This window comes from Saprolegnia parasitica (genome assembly GCF_000151545.1).
Source record: "Saprolegnia parasitica CBS 223.65 unplaced genomic scaffold supercont2.136, whole genome shotgun sequence".
Lineage (NCBI taxonomy): Eukaryota > Oomycota > Saprolegniomycetes > Saprolegniales > Saprolegniaceae > Saprolegnia > Saprolegnia parasitica.
This window is the reverse complement of record NW_012156530.1, coordinates 17,492-39,983: the sequence shown is the minus strand read 5'-3', so window position 1 is coordinate 39,983 and position 22,492 is coordinate 17,492. Positions and strand designations below refer to the sequence as shown.

At 59.3% G+C, this 22,492-nt stretch overlaps 12 protein-coding genes across 12 annotated transcripts; 5 read left to right on the top strand and 7 right to left on the bottom strand.

Moving 5' to 3' along the window:
* Nucleotides 1-85: 85 nt before the first annotated feature.
* On the bottom strand, nucleotides 86-3,306 carry SPRG_14635 (hypothetical protein; the record flags this gene model as incomplete). The annotated part of the gene is made up of 5 exons (XM_012353809.1): nucleotides 86-595; nucleotides 649-1,295; nucleotides 1,350-1,409; nucleotides 1,456-2,210; nucleotides 2,249-3,306. The coding sequence occupies 5 exons, from the start codon at nucleotides 3,304-3,306 to the stop codon at nucleotides 86-88; spliced, it is 3,030 nt and encodes a 1,009-aa protein (XP_012209199.1).
* Nucleotides 3,307-3,852: 546 nt separating this feature from the next.
* Nucleotides 3,853-4,867, bottom strand: SPRG_14634 (hypothetical protein). The gene is made up of 2 exons (XM_012353808.1): nucleotides 4,395-4,867; nucleotides 3,853-4,353 (listed from the first exon to the last, which is right to left on the bottom strand). The coding sequence occupies exons 1-2, from the start codon at nucleotides 4,820-4,822 to the stop codon at nucleotides 3,903-3,905; spliced, it is 879 nt and encodes a 292-aa protein (XP_012209198.1). The 5' UTR covers nucleotides 4,823-4,867; the 3' UTR covers nucleotides 3,853-3,902.
* Nucleotides 4,868-5,686: 819 nt separating this feature from the next.
* SPRG_14633 (hypothetical protein) lies at nucleotides 5,687-7,423 on the top strand (the record flags this gene model as incomplete). Its single annotated transcript, XM_012353807.1, has 2 exons — nucleotides 5,687-6,734; nucleotides 6,784-7,423. 2 exons carry the CDS (start codon nucleotides 5,687-5,689, stop codon nucleotides 7,383-7,385), a joined length of 1,650 nt encoding a protein of 549 aa, XP_012209197.1. The 3' UTR covers nucleotides 7,386-7,423.
* A 499-nt stretch (nucleotides 7,424-7,922) lies between these two features.
* SPRG_14632 (hypothetical protein) lies at nucleotides 7,923-9,695 on the top strand (the record flags this gene model as incomplete). Its single annotated transcript, XM_012353806.1, has 2 exons — nucleotides 7,923-9,035; nucleotides 9,091-9,695. Exons 1-2 carry the CDS (start codon nucleotides 7,955-7,957, stop codon nucleotides 9,693-9,695), a joined length of 1,686 nt encoding a protein of 561 aa, XP_012209196.1. The 5' UTR covers nucleotides 7,923-7,954.
* A 27-nt stretch (nucleotides 9,696-9,722) lies between these two features.
* On the bottom strand, nucleotides 9,723-13,066 carry SPRG_14631 (hypothetical protein; the record flags this gene model as incomplete). The annotated part of the gene is made up of 3 exons (XM_012353805.1): nucleotides 9,723-10,387; nucleotides 10,466-11,774; nucleotides 11,828-13,066. 3 exons carry the CDS (start codon nucleotides 13,064-13,066, stop codon nucleotides 9,723-9,725), a joined length of 3,213 nt encoding a protein of 1,070 aa, XP_012209195.1.
* A 917-nt stretch (nucleotides 13,067-13,983) lies between these two features.
* SPRG_14630 (hypothetical protein) lies at nucleotides 13,984-14,922 on the top strand. The gene has a single exon (XM_012353804.1). The coding sequence runs from the start codon at nucleotides 14,005-14,007 to the stop codon at nucleotides 14,866-14,868; it is 864 nt and encodes a 287-aa protein (XP_012209194.1). The 5' UTR covers nucleotides 13,984-14,004; the 3' UTR covers nucleotides 14,869-14,922.
* Nucleotides 14,923-15,100: 178 nt separating this feature from the next.
* Nucleotides 15,101-15,723, bottom strand: SPRG_14629 (hypothetical protein). The gene is made up of 3 exons (XM_012353803.1): nucleotides 15,492-15,723; nucleotides 15,319-15,440; nucleotides 15,101-15,268 (listed from the first exon to the last, which is right to left on the bottom strand). Exons 1-3 carry the CDS (start codon nucleotides 15,700-15,702, stop codon nucleotides 15,149-15,151), a joined length of 453 nt encoding a protein of 150 aa, XP_012209193.1. The 5' UTR covers nucleotides 15,703-15,723; the 3' UTR covers nucleotides 15,101-15,148.
* A 1,226-nt stretch (nucleotides 15,724-16,949) lies between these two features.
* Nucleotides 16,950-18,256, top strand: SPRG_14628 (hypothetical protein; the record flags this gene model as incomplete). Its single annotated transcript, XM_012353802.1, has 1 exon — nucleotides 16,950-18,256. Exon 1 carries the CDS (start codon nucleotides 17,039-17,041, stop codon nucleotides 18,254-18,256), a length of 1,218 nt encoding a protein of 405 aa, XP_012209192.1. The 5' UTR covers nucleotides 16,950-17,038.
* Nucleotides 18,257-18,287: 31 nt separating this feature from the next.
* SPRG_14627 (hypothetical protein) lies at nucleotides 18,288-19,548 on the bottom strand (the record flags this gene model as incomplete). The annotated part of the gene is made up of 4 exons (XM_012353801.1): nucleotides 18,288-18,652; nucleotides 18,704-18,932; nucleotides 18,982-19,371; nucleotides 19,414-19,548. The coding sequence occupies 4 exons, from the start codon at nucleotides 19,546-19,548 to the stop codon at nucleotides 18,288-18,290; spliced, it is 1,119 nt and encodes a 372-aa protein (XP_012209191.1).
* A 259-nt stretch (nucleotides 19,549-19,807) lies between these two features.
* Nucleotides 19,808-20,514, top strand: SPRG_14626 (hypothetical protein). Its single transcript, XM_012353800.1, has one exon. The coding sequence runs from the start codon at nucleotides 19,828-19,830 to the stop codon at nucleotides 20,407-20,409; it is 582 nt and encodes a 193-aa protein (XP_012209190.1). The 5' UTR covers nucleotides 19,808-19,827; the 3' UTR covers nucleotides 20,410-20,514.
* SPRG_14625 (hypothetical protein) lies at nucleotides 20,478-20,774 on the bottom strand (the record flags this gene model as incomplete). Its single annotated transcript, XM_012353799.1, has 2 exons — nucleotides 20,478-20,564; nucleotides 20,610-20,774. 2 exons carry the CDS (start codon nucleotides 20,772-20,774, stop codon nucleotides 20,478-20,480), a joined length of 252 nt encoding a protein of 83 aa, XP_012209189.1.
* Nucleotides 20,775-21,514: 740 nt separating this feature from the next.
* SPRG_14624 (hypothetical protein) lies at nucleotides 21,515-22,101 on the bottom strand (the record flags this gene model as incomplete). Its single annotated transcript, XM_012353798.1, has 3 exons — nucleotides 21,515-21,631; nucleotides 21,681-21,764; nucleotides 21,811-22,101. 3 exons carry the CDS (start codon nucleotides 22,099-22,101, stop codon nucleotides 21,515-21,517), a joined length of 492 nt encoding a protein of 163 aa, XP_012209188.1.
* Between the last annotated feature and the right edge of the window lie 391 nt (nucleotides 22,102-22,492).

The following is a 22,492-nucleotide window of genomic DNA, read 5'->3' as shown; positions in this document are numbered from 1 at the left end:
TCTGGTCCCAAAAGGCTGCTCTGAAGACGGCGGCCAGTTTCTGGCGGGACAAGGTGTCGCATTACAATAGAAATCTAAGTGGCCATCATGGCGTCGTATCGGTCGTCTGGTCAATGAGTTGTGTCTGGAGCGTGTCCAGCTGCGCCTCGAGCTGCATCTCGCGCGCAACGCTCTGGCTTAACAGCTGCTCCAGATACCGGATCCGCGTCTTGTCGGGTACCATTTCGAGAGCCTCTCGCAGCGACGAGTCCTTGGACCGCTGTCGCGCACGCTCGGTCGCTTGCTGCGGGTACTGCGCGAGGGTTGCCTGCAGATTCGTGACGGTCTCCCGGTCCGGGCTCAGCGCTGCCGACGTCGCGGCCGCCGCAATCTTGTCCGAGACGGACACCGACGGCGTCTTGTTGCCGCGGGCCATGGACGCGCGGCGCGTCGACGGCCGGTAGTCGTCGTCGTCGTTGTCGCTCAACGACGACCCGTCCGAATTGTCGTTTAGATCTGTAATCTGCGTCGACGTGGTCGACGTAAAGCTCTCGGCAATGCGCAGATGGTCGCTGTTGTGCGTCGCGCCATGCCGCGGGTGGTGCTTCGGGTTTGCCTACATCCCATTTGTGTCACTTTCAATGTTGCAACGCTTCGTGTCGCGAGTACCTTGGAGAGCGGGTCGAGCGACTCGACGTACGCCGGGTGCATCTCGGGGTCCCAGCGAAAGAAGAGGGCTTCCCAGAGCACGACGCGCTTCAGGTTGGCCCGCGGGTACAAGACGCGCGACGTGGCTTGGTAGTTGAGGTTCGCGAACTTGGCCGGCGCTTCGAGAACGCACGTCCACACCGACTCGGTGCGCTGCCACATCATGTTGTCGGCGCGCTCCTTCTCGGTATTGTACAAGAACGTGCCAAAGAGGCCGGAGAAGATCGCGTCGACCACATGCAAGAGGAAGCGCTCGTTGAACTCGAACGCGGTCGGAAACTGGCGCGTCATTTGCCACACTGCGTCCAGAAACTGCAGAAAGACCGGCGACCGCTCGTTCGCGAGGTCGGACGCGTCCTTGCCGACGCCGACGCGGTCGTGGAACTTGTGGCCAAAGCTGCACCACTCTTTTTCGACCAGCGCCGCAAAGCCTCGGATCGTCCGGTAGTGCGGGTCCAGAATGAGCTCGGCAATGCCGCAGAGCTGCGGCGTGCGGTCCCACCCGTCACTGCAATGCACGAGGACGCTCGCGCCCTCTTCGTGCAAGATCTGCGCGATCCTCGACCCGCCCGAGAGAATCTTCATAATGTGCTTGAGCCAGCGCGTATCTGTCACAATATTGCGTTCAACTCCATCCGAAATCAAAAATATAGAGTGTGTACCGTGGAGCGAGCTGTGGAATTCCTTGTGGCCGTCGTCCGTGATGGTCGGGTGCACGAGGCCTACACACTTCGTCAATCGAGACGCGATCGCGAGCAGAAAGCGTACTCTGCAGCGCATCGATCGAGTCGCGCATCTTGTGGATGTTGGCAATTCCGAGAAACTCGACGACCGCGTTGTCGTAGTGCGACGACTGCTCGACGCCCTTCCCGACGAGCCGATTGCCTTGGGTCGCAATGACCTTGCGCGCGTCGACAATGTGCAGAGGCGGCGCCAGTCCCGCCGACGTCTTCTTCGCCGCGTCGCGGTAGGCCTTGAGGAGCTGTCGATCAGCCTCGCAGCGCTTGCTCTGGAGGCCGTACATGGGCTGCGACGACCGCGAGAGCACGCACTTGTTGTCCGGATGGCGCCAGACCGCGATCGGGAGGCGGCCGCGGGATCGGAACTTGACGCTTGACACGAGCTGGTCCTTGTCGAGGTTGAAGGGCACGACCATGAGCTGCGGATACGTCGGGCTAAAGAGGAACCGCGTGTTCTTAAGGAGGCGCCACGGCATACTGTTTTGCGACTCGAGAAACCCGAGCCGCTTGTACTCTTCGACGGGCGAGTAGACGAGCCAGCCGTCCACGTCCCGCGGCAGCTCGACGCCACCCCGCTTGGCGCTGTGGTACGTAAAGGCAAAGACGCTGCTGACCGAGAGCGGCGGCCGCAGTTTCGACATGAACATTTGGATAAAATGGCCTTGGACCGGCTGCGGCTGCTCGTTGTAGTTGATCTTGCGCGTCACCGCGTCGTGCATCGAGAGGCAGATCTTGCGTAGATCCTTGCACGCGATGACGATCTTCAGGCCTTCGTACTTGGTTCTTTGATGGCCGCCAACGGCACCTCGAACGACCCGTACAAGAGCGACGGGTCGTACGGGAAAAAGACTGCGCGGAAGTTGGTCATGATGAGCTCGCCTTGGACGGCGCGCTCCTTCTGTGCAATAATGACGAGGTTGGTCACGCGCTGGACCTTTTGGTTGATCTCTTCGCCAGGCAGCTTGTCGAGCTCGGTTTCCGTGTCGGGCATCGAGTACGACCCGCCTTGGCCCGAGTCCCACGCAGTCTCGCCATCGTCATCGTCGTCGGCGCACGCATCCAGCTTCTTAGCGGACTTGTACTTGATCTTGCCGACCTCGAGGGTTTCCATGAAGCGCTGCCGGTCGTCCAAGCTGAAGAAGGCAATCTTGCGCGTGATCGGCGCCGCCTGTCCTTGCTGGATGTTGAGGTGCAGCCCGAGCTTCGAGCTCTCTTTGGCCGTAATCGCAGCACACGAGAACTCTTCCTTCTCGTTGGCATTGTTGGTCACGTGGAAGGCGAGCATGCGGCTCTCCGTGTCGATCGAGATGCGCACGGACGACTTCTTACTAAGGTTGTCGATGAGAAAGTTGTCGGCCTTCTTGACCGTGAACGTATGGATTGTCTCTTCCGACTTTGTCCCGGCGCTCACGCTGCGCGAGAGGCCAAAAATGTTGAGCGTCGGCAAAGCCTTGCGCGGCCCGGAAGCATACGATGTTGACGACGACGAGCTCGGCGCGGCTGCTTCCTGGCTTTCCATCGAGTCGAGCGTGAAGGACCCGCGCGCGTATGGCTCCTCCGAGCGCGGGATCTCGAAATTGAGGCTCGCGGGCGTCGCCATTGCCGTGTAGCTCGAGTGACGTGCCATGGGTTTCGACTCGGTGAGGTGCTCGGGCGGCGTTGTGTACAGCGGGCCCGACGATGGCGCCGGCGGGTACACGTCATCAGCCTTGGGCTTGCCATGGCTCGTCATCATGTTCCATGCCTCCAGCGTGGCCTGGCCGGCCTTGAGCACGCTCTTCTCGGCCTGCAGGAGGCGCTCCATGGTCATGCCATCGAAGGAGCTCGACGGCCGGTCGTCCTCGTCGGCCGCAGCGTACGCAGCAGCGGAAGATGCCATCGATCGGCCGCAGGAGGTCACAATCGCCGTTATGACTAACACACCCTTCGCCTCGTGTGAGTAATCACCGACCATACTCAAACCAAGTATGGACCGAACCGGCGTTCTCCATATATAAAGGCGACCCAATCAGCGGCCGCGGGAGAGACCTCCTGACCAATCCCCGACCAGCACACATTATCCGGTCTACTCCGGATAGTTGCATTTATGATGACCACGACGAGATGACCAGGACGAGGGCCGTTGCCATGACCACGCGCGCCGCTCCCCATGGCCTTGCATGCCAATGATATGCATGTCCTAGCTACTAACGGCGACGACGGCTACTTGTGCAGCATCTATGTGAGGCCGTCGCATGCGAGACGGTAGCCATAGTACGACGTACTCCCAATGCACTCGCTAGTGCTCGTGGCATCGCGACGGTAGTAGCGTCTGGTCGGGCGTGGCACCGGCGCCATTACGAGGATGCGTGTGTGACGCTTGCCAGCACAGTACTCCTCGACAGAGTGAGCCATGCCTGACCGTGAAGAAGGCGAGGCAAGATGCGAACTAGCAACACGCGGCTTTGTCGCTTCAACTTGTAAGAAGCGTTTGCATTATGATTGCGACCGAAAGTCCGAGCGCTTGCCACCGACGCAGTACGGACAGCTCACGCCGTGACGAAAGTCCGAGGACGCTTGCTCGGCCGCCGTGAGCGGACTCCGGCACACAAAGCACATGGCAATGTCGGTGGCCTTGGTAAGCGCCGGCGTGAGCGCGACCCGGTCGTCGTAGATGTAGCAGTCGCCGTTGTAGTGCGCGCCGCCGCAGTCTTCAAAGTACTTGAGGATGCCGCCGTCGAGCTGGTACACGTTCGTGTGACCATCTGCGAGGAGAGCGTACGAGGCCTTCTCGCAGCGCACGCCGCCCGTGCAAAACATCACAATTGGCTTTTCCTTGGGAATAGTCTCGAGCTTGGCTTTGGCCACGGTAGGAAAGGCGCGAAGGCTCTTGATGTCGAGGTCGATCGCATCGTCGAACGTGCCAAGCCGCACCTCATAGTCGTTCCTAATCGACTAAGACGCACGTTCATCGTCCGCGAAGCGTACCGCGTATCGAGAATGACCATATCCTTCTTCTGGTCCATCCAGGCTTTGAACTCGACCGGCGAAATGTGCGTCGCGAGCCCGTCGCGCGCCGGGTTGATACTGGGCATACCCATCGAGATGACTTCCTTCTTGATGCGCACGAGGAACTTGCGCAGCGTTGGCGCCGCACTCAGCGAGTCCTTGAAGACAATCGTGCCAATGTTGGGGTGCAGCGCACTCAAGACGGCTTGCATCGCATGCACAGCCAGCGTCGGGCCGCTCAGGCGGATGTTGAGGCCCTCTTGCGTGAGCAAGATGGTGCCAAAGAGGCTCGGCGAAATGGCAGCTGCCTGCGCTAGCAGGTGCGCGCGCAGAGCTGGGAGCTCGTCCGCGGCCAAGACGCCAAACTTGTACGCGGACGAGTTGGTGCACGCGCTGTCGTCCGCCATCGCCAGGAACGGGATGCTACAAAAAAGCCACGCGATCGCTGATTGGTCTGCGAGAAAGTGGCGCGGCACGATGATTGGTCCAGCGATATTTTCTTATGCAATCTATTCAGTATAGTAGAATCCATATAGAGATGCGATTTGTTTAAATATGCCAGCATGGGCTGATGGCTACGCAATCACTCGGCTGCCAGCGCCTTCAAGTTCAAGCAAGTTGTAGCTGCAAGATCGATGTACAGGTAACCACGAGAACCCTGCATGAATAACGTTATACAGTAATAGCTCTAGAGGTTCTACGGCGGCCTAGACAGAGAGCACGGCTATTACATGGACTCTAATATGACCGGCTTTACATTCTATACCACAGACGATGTACGATATCCTGAAGCATCGAGGCCCAGTCCGCGTGATAACGCCGCCACGCATACTATTATTAACTGTAAGTGCAAAAGCACAGAGGTACGTCAGGATACCTTTGCAGTAAGAAATGCATGCGTCCAGCTCCTCTATGCTGCGGTGACGATCGTGTCTTATAGCCGCTGCGGGCCGGCAGATTCTGGTATTCTCAGACACCAGATTTCGTGCACAGGGTATCTAGACGGGGGCGCCTGCAGCGACGCAACCAAGTCCCACAGCACCCATCACAGTCTCCACGATGCGCGGCCAGCGCGCTAAAATACGCGCCAACTCCAGCGGTCGACAAAAACATGCAATGTGGCTCAACCAATCGCATTGCGTTTTGCATGCAGGCGCGATGCTGATTGGTGCATCGAAAATCCACGCGGATTTCGACAGTCGGCTCCTTTTTATACGCCGTCGCCGGGCCCTCGCGCCTCGGCATTAATACACGATGACCGTCCATGGCCCATGGCGCTTCCGCGCGGTCGCTACGGCGCTGAGCCTGCTCTTTTGGCCACGATCTACGTCATATCGCCGTCATCGGATGTGGCCTCGTTCCGCCCCGCGTCCGTGCGCGCGTACTCGACGTCGCACCTCGCGTCGCTCCTGCGAGAGCTCCCGACCTTGCAGCAGCCGCTGGCGTACAAGAGCCACAACGGCGTGCTCGAGGTGACGCTGAGCGTCGAAGCGACGCGCTTTCACGATGGTCCGATTGCGTTCAACTCGCGCAGCTACAACGGCATGTTTCCCGGTCCGACGCTCTGCGCCAAGCCCGGCGACCTGCTGCGCATTACGTTGATCAACCAGCTCGAGCCCGACTTGCCCTCCGAGCACTTGCACATGAACACGTTTCGGGATCCGAACACGACGAATTTGCACTTTCATGGTATGCACGTCTCGCCGTCTGGCATTGCCGACAACGTCCTCCGCACGGTCAAGTCGGGCGAGTCGATGGAGCTCGTGGTCAAGATTCCCGAGAACCACCCGCTTGGTGTATTCCACTACCACCCGCACCACCACGGCTCGACGTTCTTGCAGATGGGCGGCGGCATGGTCGGCGCCATCTCGGTGCAGGAGACTCTTGACCACGTGGATACGCTACTGATCTTGCAAGCGTTTGCTTTCCGCGGTGGCATGCTCGCCAACCTCGTCAATGCGACGCACATCTCGCGCAGCACGATGCCGCTGGACGCCAAGCTCACGGCCCGCAGCCCCGAGCGCATGGCTGCCGTCTTCCCCGACTACCAGCCGCGCATGAGTGGCGTCCCCGGCGACTATCCGTCGTTTTACGTGGTCAATGGCCAGTACCAGCCGCGCATGACGCTCAGCGACGGTGAGCGCAAGCTCTTTCAGGTCATGAACGCGGGTCCGACCCAGATCCTGGAACTCTCGGTGCCCGGCTGCGACGTCGAGGTGCACGCCAAGGATGCGTTCCCGCCCGCAATCTCGACGCCCGACTATATCATTTTGACGCCGGGCGCGCGCGTCGCGCTTAGCATCGTCTGCCACTTGAACGGTACTAGTGTCCATTGGCCGAGTGTGGCCTTTCTGAGATTGCACGGTAGGGGCAAAGTCGGGTGTGTTTCCGTTCGTCTCAATGCCGCACAGTGAAAGCCAAGAGTACATGGGCCGCCTCACTGACGTCTACCACGGCGTCCTCGGCCTCTTTGAAGTCTACGCGAGCAACGGCGCCTCGCCCTTCACGCCGCCGCACGTCAAGCGCGGCAAGAACCTCATGCCGATTACACACGAGGACGAGCACATTGAGCGCTTCCACATTACGTTTTCGTCAGGGCCCGCGACGCTCCGGGACGGCACCATGTACAAGTCGTACTTTATGAACGACCGCCTCTTCTCGGTCGACCACCGCTACAAGATGAAGCTCAACGTCCTCCACGAGTGGACGCTCGAGAACGTGTTGTCGCCGGACGAGAAGAACCACCCGTTCCACTTGCACTCGAATCCGTTCCAGATTGTGGCGATGACGCACGGCCACGGCCTCGACTACTCGGTCGGCGACTGGCGCGACACGATCACACTACCGTACGGCGGCAACGTCACAATCCGGTTCCGGCCATTGGATTTCACAGGCCTCGTGGCGGCACACTGCCACATCCTTGGCCACGCCGACGTGGGCATGGCGCTCCTTGTCGAAATCCAGCCCTAACCGCCCCTTTTTATTACTATCTAATATACCATCAAATACTACGGCGTGCTGTTGACACTGTGCACCAAATGTCTTGTAAAAGAGAGGCCTGAGGTGCATCGTCGGTCAGTGATCGTCGGTAGTAGAAAAGCTGTGCCGCAATGGATGGATATTGCCTCTGCGACTTGTTGCGCCACAAACTTAAGAGCAACGAGCTGTAAATGCACCTGTATTGACGGCTAGTTGCTGCAGTGTTGTGTGTGCTGGTGCCAACTTCAATGTTACGACGCTTCTGGTTGTTCCTAGCGGTGCCGAATAGAGCCCAGTGTTTTTCGTTACGACACCTCGTGGTCATGCAACTAGAGCCAATGATCACATCGCTTGAGATGCGTTGCATACCACGCGCTCGCGGCAAGGTGGTCGGTGCTCGTGTCGCGTCCATGCACCAACCGAGCTCGAAATGGCGCGTCTCGACCAATCGGCAACCGCCAAATGCTCCTATTGGTTGAAAAGGCGAAGCCAGGCGCCTTCGACAGGCATTCGAATTTCGCAATAAGAAGATACGCTAAGGTCTCACTTTGCCTTTTGCCATGTACGGAGCGATCGAGATCCGCGAGCGCAAAGACCCGTTCCGCGTCTTCATCGCACTCCTCTCGGTGCTCTGCCTCGGCACGCTCTACGTTCTGTACCCGCACCTCGACCTCGCGGCCTACAACGCGCCCGTGGTGCAGAACTTTACCTCGGCATCGCTCCTGGCACTGGCGCGGGACCTCCCGTCGCTGCCATCGCCGCCCGTGTACAAGAGCCACAACGGTGTGCTCGAAATCACTCTCACAGTCCAAACGGCCCGCTTTACGAACGGGCCGGTGGCGTTCAACACACGCAGCTACAATGGCATGTTTCCCGGCCCGACGCTCTGCGCCAAGCCGGGTGACACGCTGCGCATCACGCTCATCAACCAGCTCGAGATGGACGCACCGTCCGAGGGACTGCACATGAACACGCTGCGGGACCCGAACACGACCAACATTCACTTTCACGGCATGCACGTGTCCCCGTCCGGCGTCGCGGACAACGTGATGCGCGCGCTCAAGCCGGGTGAGTCGATGGAGGTCATCGTCAAGATCCCGGACGACCACCCGCTCGGTGTGTACCACTACCACCCGCACCACCACGGGTCGGTGTTTCTACAGATGGGCGGCGGCATGGTCGGCGCCATCTCGATCCAAGACAGCGTCGACGACGTCGACAACGTCCTCGTGCTGCAAGCGTACGGCTTTAAAGGTGGGATGCTCGGCAACCTCATTGGCGCCGCCAACGTCTCCAAGAGTACGCTGCCCATTGACGCGCAGCTCACCAACATGAGCCACAAGCGCGTCTCGGACGCGTTTCCAGACTACCAGCCGCGCTTCAGCGCACCGGCGACAGCGTACCCGTCATTTTACACGGTCAACGGCCAGTACCACCCGCGCCTGACGCTTCATGACGGCGAGCGCAAGCTCTTTCGGCTCATCAACGCCGGCCCCACGCAGATCGTGGAGCTGTCGGTGCCCGGCTGCGACGTCGAGGTGTTTGCAAAGGACGTCTTCCCGCCCGCCGAGACGAAGCCCGAATTCATCATTGTCTCGCCGGGCGCCCGCGTCGCGTTCACGGTGCAGTGCCACCTTGACGGTACCCGCCTTGTCCTCGATACGACCGAACCGCATTCAAGCATGATGCTACCTAGGTCGTCCCATGGGCCTCTTTCCGCTCGTGTCGTCGCCGCACAGTCGAAGCGCTGCGTACATGGGCCGCCTCACCGACGTCTACCACGGTGTCCTCGGTGTCTTTGACGTGCGCGCGACATCGTCGCCCGTGCCTGCGCTAACGCTGCCCCGAAGCAACACGCTGCGCGACCTCCGGGGGATCACGGACGCAGACGAGCCCATCGAGCGCTTCCACGTCACCTTTTCATCGGGCCCGCCGGCCATGCGCGATGGCGCCATGTACAAGACGTACTACATGAACGGGATGCTCTTCGACCCGAACGTGCGCTACAAGATGAAGCTCGGACAGCTCTACGAGTGGACGCTCGAGAATGTGCTCTCGGCCGAAGAGAAGAACCACCCGTTCCATATGCACACGAACCCGTTCCAGATTGTGAGCTCGTCGCACGGCAACGGGCTTGACCACTCGATCGGCGACTGGCGCGACACGATCACGCTGCCGTTCGGCGGCAACGTCACGATCCGGTTCCGACCCGTCGACTTTACGGGGCTCATCGCGGCGCACTGCCACATCCTCGGCCACTCGGACGCAGGCATGCTCATGCTCATCGAGATCCAGCCGTAATCAAACGATATACGATTATATATACGACTAGTGCCCGAGCGAGTACAAGAGGTTCTCGACGTCGTCGACGTTGTTCATGTACAGGTGCGCGTTGCTCGGTTTCTTCCCGACCGTGCACGTAAACACGTGCTGAAGCGACCCCGTAATGTGGAGCCGACCATCGTCGCCGCTCGTGTTCTGCAGCATCGACGCCTGGCCGTGGACGCTCTCTTCCGACCGCTCGGCGTAGTACTCGTATATGCACTTGAACATGCTTTCGTCCGTCGTGTCGTCGCCAATGCAAAAGATAAAGTCCGGGTGGCCACGGTGCAGCTCTGCGTCGCTCGAGAGAATGTGGCGCGCGACGACGCCCTTGTTGAGCCCCTCGGGCACGATCTCGAGGAGGCCCTTCTTCCGCACGATCGTGATCGGAAGGTCCTTGATGACTTCTTCGAGGTCCGTTTGGAGCGAGTTGGCCTGAATGAGACCCCACTCCGGGTCCGTCGACCGAAAGTTCCACGCAATGCCTTGGTCCATGTACCGGATCACGCTGCCGTTCGTGCGCGAGAGGTACGTGCGCAAGATCGGGTCGACAATCTCGCGGATCGGCTGCCAATCAAACTCGACACGGTGGTGGAACCACGACCGCGACGCATTGCTGTCCGACTCGTCGCTGCTGTCGGTCGTCGCGTCCTTGGGCTGGTAGTGCGTATCTAGCAAAAGAGACATCACTACGAGACACTTGACGGGAAAAAAAGAGAATGCAGTACCTTCTTTTGCGGTCCCAAAACGAATCGAGCGCGCCCACGAAAAGAGGGCGCCATTGTCGGCCGCGAGCCCGAGCCCGTCAATGTGCCCGAGGATGTTGGTCAAGTTGACTTGGCTCACGCCCGAGATGATAAACACCGTGTTGTTTGGGTCCGCGCACAGCTTTTGGAGCGACGCCATCATGCGCGCCGTTGGAATCTTGCCCGTGACAGCCGTAAAGTCCTTCTTCATGTACATCGAGATGTTTTCGCGCGAGATGATGGTGCCGCCGTAATCCAACAGAAACACGCGGCGCCGCGACGTCTTGTACGCATGCTGGACCTTGGCCACGTCTAGTTTCTGAAAGTCAAGGCTCGTGTCGTCGTCTTCCTCACTGCACTCTTGCAGAATCGCAAGCACTTGGCGCGTCCAGTTGGATGATGGCTGGCTCGTAATGTACGGCAAGTCGCGCGCGCGGCGGCCCATGCGCTCCTCGTCGCTCATGTTGATGGCGCGGTCGAGCCCGTTGACGACCTCGGAAATGTTCCATGGGTTCACGCGCAGACCGCCGTTGAGAACGCAGCAGCAGCCGGAAAACTCGCTTAAAATCACGACACCGGCCTTGCTGCCCGGGAGCGCGCCCTTGGCAAAGACGTACTCGAGCGGGTACAAGTTGAGGCCGCCGCGAATCGACGTCACCATGAGAATGTCGCAGGCCAGCCAGAGCGCGACGCGGTCGTGGAGCCCGAGCGGCCGCTCCGATTCTTCATAGTCGATGACGTCGCCGTGCGACGTCTTGATGCGCTGGACGAGCTCGCGGATCTCGTGGCTCGAGTACTCCTCGTCGCCAAGGCGCGCGGTCGAAAAGTGGCAGCGCTGCACGAGCACGAGCTTGTCCTTGAGGTTCGTGCACATGCTAAAAAACTGCTCAAACGCGAGCAGCTTGAGCGGGATGCCGCTGAGGCGCTGACACGGGTCAATGCCCGCAATGAGCTGCTTGCCCTTGTGCTTCTCCCGCAGCGCGGCGGCCGCCGCTTGCACCTCTGGGTTCATGAGCGCTTGACGGATGATCTCCTTCTCAATGCCGACGTGGCTGATCGTGATGACAACGTTGCGGCCCTTGTAGTCGACGCCGAGATTGACGCCGCATCGCGACTGGTACGTGAGCCCGAGGAAGCGCTTGCACGCGTTGAGGAAGTGGCGCGCGTGGTCAAACGTATGAAAGCCGACAACGTCCACCTCGAGGACGCCTTCGAGCAACGCCGTGCCGTTCGAGAGCTCGCGAAAGATCTCGGACGTGGGAAACGGCACGTGGAGGAAGAAGACAATTTGCGGCCGCGGCTTCTCTTGGGCCTTGCAAAGTCGACGACGAGCTTGGGCATCAAGAGAAGGTGGTAGTCGTGCACCCAGAGAATGTCCTTGGGCTTGCAGAGGTCCGCGACCGCCTGCGCCATGCACTGATTGACCTTGTTGTATGCCGCCCACCAGCGACCGTTGTTCTTCTCTTCCTTCCCGCTCGTATACTCGCCATCGTCCCAGACCGACGAGTAAATGTCGAGAATGTCGACGTTGTGGAACATGGGCCACAGCTTCGACTTGCAGTAGCCTTGGTAGTGGTCGGCTGCGACCTCGGGACTGATAAAGACCGCATGCGCGTCCATGGCCGTGAGGAGCTCCGTGATCTCGGCAATGTCGTCGTCCGTCATCGGCGACCCTTGGTACTCCATCGGTACGCAGCCGACCCACTTGACGTTCATGCTCTGCGCGATCGTGCCTTCCGAGCGCGCAATCAAGCTGTCCTTGTCCCACTCGGCGTGCCACATCCCGTCAATCTTGTGTAGATGGATCGGCAGGTGGTAGCAGATGAGAAAGAGCGTCGCGTCCTCGTTCGGCTTGTAGTTCGACGACGCGTGGCGCTTGAAGCGCGGCTGCATCTTTTCCTTTGTGCCACCTTGGCGGAACCGCAGCACGGACGACGAGCGCTGCATGGCCGACGCGACGAGGCCCTTGACGTCAACCTTGCCCGTGATCTGCGCTTGCTTGGCGCTGTGCGTGAGGACCTTGCGCATGTACACGATGCTTCGGTTGTGGATTTCCGACGTTCGTTGCAGCACGCTGTTGGGGTCGTACGTGCCAAAGTCTTCGGCGATCGTCATCTCGCGGCCCTCGGGCACGATCACGCGGTCCTGGTCGATCTGCTCCCACTTGGAGAAGGCGCCGCCGAGGAAGAGCGCGTACATATACCTATGAGCGATTCCGCGCGGCAAGATGAGCGGCTTCGACGTCCGCCAAATCGGGTATTCCTCGGGCGTCGTCACCAGTTCAATGCTCTCGCTCGGGTTGTACTGGCCCATCGTGTACGATGCGCCAGAGCAATGCAGCTCTTCGCCAATGCGCGTCTCGGCGCGGACACGAAGATGGACGCGCGTGTACGTGCCCGCGTTTGCGTCCCCGTCGTCGAGGAGCGCATCGTCGTCGCGCGGGAGGTCCAGGCGGGGCACGGCCTTCAAGCCTCGTCCCGACGAGCCGATCGAGCTGGCCGAGCCCACATGCGAGAGGCTTCCTCTCTCGGAGCTTGGCGCCATGAACGCGTCTACCTCGGCGTCCATGGCCCCTTCCGCGTCCCCATGCATCGGCGCGGACATGGGCGGCAAACGTCCGTTGAGCGTCCCGAATTCTTTCTCCTTAATTCACGCAGAACGTCCCCACAATTAATACATGCGATTTAAGAGGTCGCACCACCACCACATCCGAATTTCATTTGAAATAGGATTTATCCTATATGAACATGGCGAACCACGCCAGTAGTTCCTCGTAAACAAGGGTGGGATATGAAACGCCTGCCTAGTTTTGTTTTAAAAACCGTATACTTGTTTTTGTACTGTGCATTGTATTTTATGATGCCATCCGATACACGATGGTGCTAACAAGGCCTTGAGGCCCACGAAGCGGAACAAAGATAGAGGCTCTCAGTTCAGAGACCAGCCTCTGCTCGTGCGAACGGCTGACCAAAGATTGTCGATCGACGTACACCCACGGGTCCATACACAGTTTTTATGGACCCTTGGTACAGCAGTTGACCGCGCGAATATGGAAGTAATCAATGGTGCGCTCGCATGATTGCAGAAGCTGATTGCGTGGCCTGCAACATTCCGCCGACGACCTGCTTCCGTGGATGTACGTACGATCCATCTTCCACGCAGCGTGGATCTTCGACGTTTTTCCACGCCATCTTCGACGTTCAACCCTTGCATTAGGCCACGGCCATGGACGGATGCTGGCCTCTGAGAGAGTACATACTCACTCCTGTGACAAAGCCACGGCGTGCCGCTACCCTGAAGCTGCGCGCTTCCATGCAATCGTTGACGTCCCAAAGTGCACTGGTCCTTTCCAACTGCAACGCCCTGTAGTCCGCTCTGAAACTCGGCTGTATCCGAAATAGAAGCCTAATTAGGTATTTCCCGCGTGATCTTTGTGTTTGCTCGCAGATGAATCGCATAGATCATGCGACGCCGCAAAGAGATGCGTCGCTTCGATCTCGTCGGAGCTCGGAGCTCAGTTTTCCATTTTCGCTTTCGTTCGCATGTCGTCCATGTACCTGCGCCGCGTCCTCTGCGGCTGTGCCACCACCATGTTCGTCTCGGCCACCTTCCCCGTCGCGCTGCCCCACTCGGACCTCGCCCGCAAGGCCATTGGCGCCGACGCCACCAAGGAACTCGACGAGAACGATGCGTTCCTTCAGACGGCGCGGTCGATCGCCAAGCAGCTCGGCGTGCGCCACCCCGAGCACATTCGCGTGCTTGTCGACCAAGCCGGCGGAGAAGGTGGCGGCGCGCTGGGTGCGGATGTCTTTGGGCAGTCGGCGATTTGGATTTCCGAGTCCATTTACCGCGGCTTCCACCAGGCGCCATCCGCCGAGAGCACGATCACGGACCTCGAGGCCGACCCCGCACGCGACGAAGTCGAGTTCATTCTCGCGCATGAGTGCGCCCACATTGCCAACAACCACTCGCTCAAGATGACGTCGTTCATCCCGGCGTCCATGTTTGGAAGCTACGCGCTCGCGACCAAGGTGCCCAACAAGCTCCTCGGTGCTGTCCTCGGCTTTGGCCTCGTCGTCTTTGGCGGTCTCTATCTCTCGTGGGACATGGAGCACGAAGCTGACCACCTCGCGGCGTCGCTCGGCCAGCGCTTCCGGTCGGGTGGCCTCTCGACGTTTGAGCGATCGCGCGTCCGCAACTGCTTCCTGCGCACGTATTTCGACACGCGCATGATCACGGAGGACGGCAACTACCTCGGCGACACGTCGCACCCATGGCTCACGACCCGGATCCATCACTTGGAGCACATGCAGTGCGACGAGCACGACCACGCGTGCATCTTCTGCAGCTGGTTCTCGCAGACGCTCAAAGGCGGGCTCGACCTCGTGCGCGCCACGGTGCTCTAACCGCTGTATTTATGCTGTATTTATAAGAATAAGAAATTGCCCCGTTGACTGCTCTCTGTCCACCACCTCTTTGTCTCTGTCGTTTTGAGTACCTGCATAGACCTACGCTAGAGCAATGGAAGGAGCTGCCGACTGGCAAGGTGACCTAGTAAGGCTGTGTCAATGGACGCAAGGCGGACGCTTGTCTGGCAAGGGTACATTTGTAGCGCACGGCATCGTATGCACAGCAACTCCCACAATACACCGGCAATGTCGATTGAATGTAGTAGTGTACCCGTCTTTACGCCTCGCTGCTATTACTTGCCTTGTCCGAGGTTTTGTAAAAGCACAAGTCGTCCGACATGTTGGTGCCAAGCTCGCGAAAATGGCGGCTGACGTTCTTCATGACGTGGATCGCCTCCTAGCACATGCTGCCATGGGCGCCTACATGCGGCGATGGCACGCGTGTACCTGAATGTTCTCGGACGAGTACGTGAGCGACTCGTTGACGTTGTCCATGCGCACGTTGGCGTCGTGGAAGGCCGCTTGGCTGACGTCCCAGGCGCCTACCCGGGCCTTCTCGTGCGCGCTGTCTGTCCACAAGGTAGGATACTTCAGTTCAAGCATGCGAGGGGAGAACGTACGGAGGAGAAAGAGCTGCTGCTCGCGGGCGAGGCGCTGCGGCGGCTTCTTGGCCAGCGCCGGGATCGCGATCGAGGACTTGAGCGCCTTGGCCTTGGCCTCGACCGCGGTCTTGTTGAGCTTGTTGGCGTACTCGCGGATCATGCTCGACATCTGCGGGATCTGCGCCATGGGGGGCATGCCCCCGATCGCCGACGCCAGCATCGGGTCCATCCTGCTTGCGGCGAATTCCGGATAATTAGCAGTGTACGGATACTGATGCAGCAACCGCGATCTTCCGGCGGCGCCAACCAGCGCATTCGATCGCCCTGCACGTCAACACTGGTTACCAAACGCCATAGAAGGTATATCGTGTTGGTCTTTAATTGAAGTGTACAATGGAAACTCTCGAGTCTTAAGCGTGGCGCTGGCGAAACTCGACAAAGTCGTCGTTGCGTGTGATCGGGTTGAGTTTCAGATGGGCCATGTCGATGCGGTGCGATCGGAACGACGCGCCTTCGTCACTCGACCGGTGGAAGAGCGCGGTGCGCTTCTCCTTGGCGAACGTCACGTCCGGGCTGTTGGAGAGGTACCGGACGCCTTGGAACGTCGCCATGCTCGTGGCAAACGTGATGATGCCAATGATCGGGTACGTCGCAGGGTCCGAGAACCACGTCTTGACAATGGACTGGGTAGTGCGGGCGGCCGTGGCCTCGACCACTGCCGCCATATTATGGTACAGTAAATGCTGGAGGGGGCACCTTCAACGTGGGGCAACTTGGCGGGCCAGTTCTCAAATATACGCGACGGCTGCAAAGGTCATGCACACCGCGTCATCCGGATGAGACAATTCAAGGTGTGTCATTTTCCGGATAAACCAAAATTGCGTGTCAATGTGATGCCTGTCACGGGCTGCGTGTCTTTGAGTGCGATCTTCAACTCGGAGCTATTAGGATCTCCATTACAGGATTTACCACATACAACTACTACGCACCATGGCCTCGACCACTGCCACCCGCGCGACCCAGTCCATTGTCAAGACGTGGTTCTCGGACCCTGCGACGTACCCGATCATTGGCATCATCACGTTTGCCACAAGCATGGCGACGTTCCAAGGCGTCCGGTACCTCTCCAACAGCCCGGACGTGACGTTCGCCAAGGAGAAGCGCACCGCGCTCTTCCACCGGTCGAGTGACGAAGGCGCGTCGTTCCGATCGCACCGCATCGACATGGCCCATCTGAAACTCAACCCGATCACACGCAACGACGACTTTGTCGAGTTTCGCCAGCGCCACGCTTAAGACTCGAGAGTTTCCATTGTACACTAAACAAACTAGCATATTTCTACCTCCACTCAACAAGGCGATTCAAACGCTCGTCCGCTCCGAATTCTTTCATGTCCCTGCGCCCTGCTCATTAGTCGTACGGGCAATCACTCGATGCAAATCCTACAGACGGCTTTCAACCTTGCGACCAGTTAACGTCCAGTTAACGTGGACGGAGCGCTTCGAATTTGACGGTGAAACGCTGTCAACCGTCGTCGAGCGTCGGTCAGTTTTGACTTGAACGCATGGCCGACTCGCCCCAAGCGCTGCACGACCGGCTCGAGAAGAGCGCGTTTGCGTTCGAAGTGCTCGAAGCCGCCTACCTCAAGCTCGCCAACGAGAACCGGTCGCTCAAGGACGCGCTCACGACGATGGAGCTCAAGCTGCTCGACCAGTCGCCTACCGTGGTGACCGCCGAGCCCATCGACCTCTCGTCGGCTCTGCTTCAAGAAGAGGTCCAGGCGCTAAACGACCAAGTGGCGGCGTCTCAAGTCATCATAAACGCGCAAGAAGCGTCCATCGCGCGCCTCGAAGAAGCCGCACGGGTCTATGAAATGGAGCTCCTCGACGTCCATATGCAGCTTGAAATGAAATCGCTGGACAAAACACCGTCCACGGCCGACGACCAAGAGCCGCTCACATCGCCTTTCTTTGCCGTTCTTCAAGCAACGGTGCAAGCAGCGTCGCCTCCGCCACCGCCCAGTGGCCACCCTTACCGGCGAGCGCAATCACTGACGCGGGCGCCAATCCTTGACTCCGAGGCAGCGCACGAGGCGAGATTAGACGCAGCGCACTGGCAGCGCGTGGCGCAACGTACGTCGCAAGAGCTTATGAGTGCGCAGGAGGAGCTCGCTTGCCACGAGCAAGTCGCCGCGTCGCTCCGCCACGTTATCGAGCACCAAGCCACCGAGCACGCGCTTACGACTGCAGCCCACCGCGATGCGATCCAGTCGCTCAAAGAAAAGCTCGACTCGCAGCGCGCACGGCTCGATGTGCTCAGCCCCATGGAAGCGGCGCTCACGGCGGCTACGTCACGGCTCCGCGTACTGGAAGCCGCCGTGGCGACCGACATCCTTACCCAGCTCAACGAGAAGGACCTCGCGTTGCAGTCGATCCAAACCACGCTACGCCAGCACACGCTGCTACTGAACACACGAGGCTGCCACGAAAAGTCCCTCGCCGCGCAGGTGGCGATCTTTTGCAATGACGTGGCAACGCGTGTGCGCCAGCTCGTGCTCGAGACGGAGACACTCAAAGACGCGAAAACATCGCTGATGGCGTCGTCCGAGGCGCAGCTCCAGCGCATTAAAGAGCTCAAGGGTCAGGTCCAGGACCGGGACGCGATCTTGCGCGTGCTCCAAGTGCAAGTTCACCCGACACCCTCGTCACACATTCGGCCCCTCGACACCCTTCGCGCCAGTTTAAGCACGCCCAAGCTCCACCGAATGGCTCTAGTCGATTGATAGTCTATTGATATATACATACTACTATCTATCAATTGAAGAGGTCGGGCAAAACAAGCCCGAGCTTGGGCTTGGGTTGCGCAATCTCCTTGTGTTCGAGGTCCAGGGACGCCTCGCGGAGCGAGGATCGTCGGTCCTCGACATCGTGGCGATGCAGCACGCCCGCGCGGTCTACGAGCCGCAGCACTGGCTTCTCACGCACCTTGGTATCCCGGGCGGACTCGGCCACGAGCGCATCGCGGCGTGTCGTCTCGAGCGCTGACAGCACCGACTGCCCTTTGCTCCGCTCTAGCACGTCGGGGGCCATGTGGGCGTTGAGGAGCATTCGCCGTCGGTACGCCGTGATCAAGATAGGGAACGGCAAGGTCAAGTCGCCAAGCTTCCCCGCTTGGAGATCTACGAACAATATATATGTTGCGTGAGAGTAAGAAGGATGCATAGGCGGACCCGTGAAGAGCGTGAGGACTGAATTGTCGCCGTTGGCCGGCAATGGTCGGTGCCCGCGCTCCGTTTGCGGCCGAACTGCGACCTCGGACAGCTTCTTGGGGTCGCTGAGCGTGTACTGCGTGCGTTCTTTTGTCTTCTGCTTTTTGTCGTGCATCATGGCAAGGAACTCTTCAAAGTTGACTTCGCCGTCTTCCGAATCATCGACCGTTTGGATGAGCTTGCGCACGTCCTGCGTCACCACACTTGTGTGCGCATTCACACAGATAAGGAGGACGTACACTGCGGCACTTGGCCAGACCCACGGAGACGAGCGGGTCCTCGAGCTCGTCGATGCCGATCTCGCCCGACCCGTCCGAGTCGAGAAATTCAAACCATCGGCGCATGAGCACCATCTTCTCGCGCTCTTCCTTCATGCTGCTCGCTTTGCCGTGCTTTTGGAGCCACTGGTGGCAGCTCCACGCGAGCCCTTTTGCCGTCGTCTCGATCGTCATGTCGGGCTCCGGCTCGTCGATTGACGCCGGGGCACCAACGTTGTGCAGCGGCCGGCGTCGGTGCAGGGGCCGTCGCCGCGTGTCGATGCACGAGTCATATGTCGATGGCGTCTGGCTTCGTGCAGCACTGTGCTGTATGACGGGGTTGTACAGTCCGCGCTTGGGCGGTCGAGGTATCTACACGAGGCATGGAGCCCTTCGAGCGACATGCGAAGCTACCGTGAGGCGCTTTATGGCGCCATGCTCTGCTTGCGCTGGACGCAGCTGGTGTCGCACGTCCCGACGATGGTTCTCAAGGACGACGACGCTGTCTGCCGCGGGCGAGTACGCGTACGTGACCTTCCCGCAGAGCATGCCCCGCCTTTTTTTGGTCGACCACGGTGCCTAATTATAGCGCCACGTCATCCGATGTTCAAACTCGTGTCTGAAACCTCACACGACGTGGGCTCTACAGACCAAGTAGATTCGAGCGAGTAATTTTCAATCAGCATGGACATTATTGTCTGCTCACTGTGTGTGTGCGTGGGAGCGGTGCGGAGGCGGATCGTGGCGGGGTCCTATGCCGGATATGCCGGATAACGAGTCCACGTGGCTGGCGCGGTATCCGGATTTGCACGAGTAACGAGCGATACTATGGGCTGGTGGTGGACCATGGACGGGCACCTCCATGTCTACGCTGCTATCGGCGCCGCCATGGTCGCCAAGGCCTGCCAAGAGGCGTGGCTCGCCGCCTTCTACCAGTACGAGGCGCTTGCGGCCAGAGGTAACAGCCGGCGCGTGCTCGGCCGTCTGCGCTTTGGCTACTGGTCACTCTTTGGCTCGCAGCTCGCGAAACGCTGGATGCTATGGCTGCCAGGCCTACTACTGGTCGCATGGTGGGTCTGGAACCGCTACTTGTCTGGAAGCTGGAGCACCGTGAGTGTCGACACGGTCGATGACGCCGACGTGCCCGAGCTCGAGCCCATCGAGCCGACCAGCGTCAAGAGACCCGCAACCACAACGCCCAAGGCGACAACGACGACAACGCAGCGACAAAAGAAGACCTTGCTCACGATCCAAGACCAAGAGGCGTCCCAGAAGCGCAAGTCGGAAAGGGCCTTTCAAGCCCTCCTCGCGCAAAAGGCCAAATTCGAGCATGCGACCGTCGAGCGACCGTCCGGCTGGATGGTGTACGACGCGGCCGCAGGAAAGCTGGTGCTCGCCAGCGGCGACTAATAGAGCGCGTTTTGATGTAGTACGACACAGCATGGGTCGCCCGCACGCACTTATATTGGTTGCCACGTCTACAAGTTGTCGGAAATGAACTCCTTGATCGCCCGCTTGTGCATCGACACGTCCTTCTCCAAGTCGTGCGTCAAGGTTTCCATGACCTAATGCACTACTTAGCCACAGAGATAGCATTCTCGGAGGCGTACGGCCTTGAGCGTCAGCTTTTGGATGTCGCCTTCGTCCATGATCTTCTTGACCCGGTCTTGCAGATCCTGCGACAGGGATGACGGGACGGCCTTTTCTGATGACGGCGACGACTTGGGCGATTCCGTGGCTTCCGACGGCATCTTTTCCTCCGCTTTCCGCGCCATTTCCTCAAAGTCGTCCGCATCGCTCTCTGTCTCCGCTTCGTCCTCCTCAGGCTTCTACGAGGCAGTCGTGTTGGGTGGACGGGATACCCACGTGGGAGGTGCACCTTCTTGGCCACGCGCTTCTTCTTCGCAGCTGGCTCGCCCTTGACCTTGGTCGCCTTGGTCGTCTTGGTCGGTGCCTACCGCAGCGAGGTCGACGAGATTCGAATCGCGTATGTGTCTACCTTGCGCTTTGTAGCCGTCTTCTTTGGGACAGAGTGGGAAATGGCTTCGTCGTCGTCCGTATCTTCCGAGGACTCATCGGCAACCTCCTCTTCTTGGGCTTCTTGGACGCCTTGGTCGTCGTCTTAGCCGACGTCGCCTTCTACATCGCCCGTGTTAATCAGTCGTTGCCTGCGTTGGTCATGCCGACCTTCTCTTTGCCTTGGGCGTCGAGGTCGCAGACTGCTTCTACACGTTGTGCGATAAGACGCGGGTTGAATAGACGCTTCTTTGTACGAGTTCAACGGCGAAGGGTGCTTCGAGCCAATCCATCATGCGGTTCACCAGCTCGTCCTTGATCGGCAGCAAATTCTTCTCCTTGAAGGACTTGGGCGACCGCTCAATCTAAGGCGCCGTCGGTCAGATGCATTCGCAGCGTTCCCAGACCGTACGTGCAAGAAATCCATCATGTGGTGAATGAAGCCCATAGTCCCGCGGCAGAGCTTGATCGCGAGCTCGTCACGGAACGCTTCCCGAGCCTACGGCAGCGCATGAGATATCGTTAGCGATAGAAGGACCATGCAGTTTCTTACGGCGTCGTCCTTGAACGTGGGGTATCCGCTAAAGTCGAGGATATGCTCCTTGACGTCCTTGATCTACGACGATAGCGGGATGAGATGGCAGCGACGTGGACCGCAGGCGTACGATCGCAGCCGAGTAGCGGCGCGAGTACATGACTTGGTAGAGCTTGGTGAGGAGCTCGCCGTCCTTCTTCGTGCACTTGGCCACCTATCATCCAATCGTGTTGAGTCCCAATCCCCATCTTTGCGCGGACCTTCTCGGCGAGGTACGGGATATCGCGAAGCTTTGTGCCAGGACCGACCGGCGCCACGAAGGCTTCCTCGACCTTGTTCTCGGAGGCGAGCGAGAAGACCGCAACGGGCTTGCGCGAGCGTTCGCTGCGGCGCTCGCCGGGGATCTCGTCGACCTTGGTCTTGGTCGAAGCGCGCTTCGTCGCCTTCGACGCTTCTTCGCCCTTGGCGGCCTCCGGCCCATGCTCTTCCTGCGTCGTCTCCATGTTCACGTTGGTCTCTTCCACTGCGGTCGCCGTGCTTGCCGTCTCCATCGCCTGCCTTGGTCTCGCTTCCGACTGGCCGATTCGAAAATGCAATTTCCACCAATCACACGCGCGCATCGAGGCGCGAAGGGGGTATCCGGCTGCCGGATAAAACACCAGATGAAACGGAAAAATCCTTGGGTGGGCACAAAGCGCACCTCATCGTGCAAAAGGCGCACCTGGCACATGGTTGTTCGGACGTTCGCTGACAATATTCTCCATAATTCCAACTGCCTTCATTCCGACTGTCTGTACGTGTTTATTCTATCCTCAGCGCGATCTTGCGATACTACTTCAGAGTCCTAGCGTGCGATCAAGAAGCCAAGATTGTGTCGACAGTTTGCAATTGCGCAGAGTCAAGCTCGCGTCTCGGCGAGCTCTTCTGTTCTACTAGCGTCAT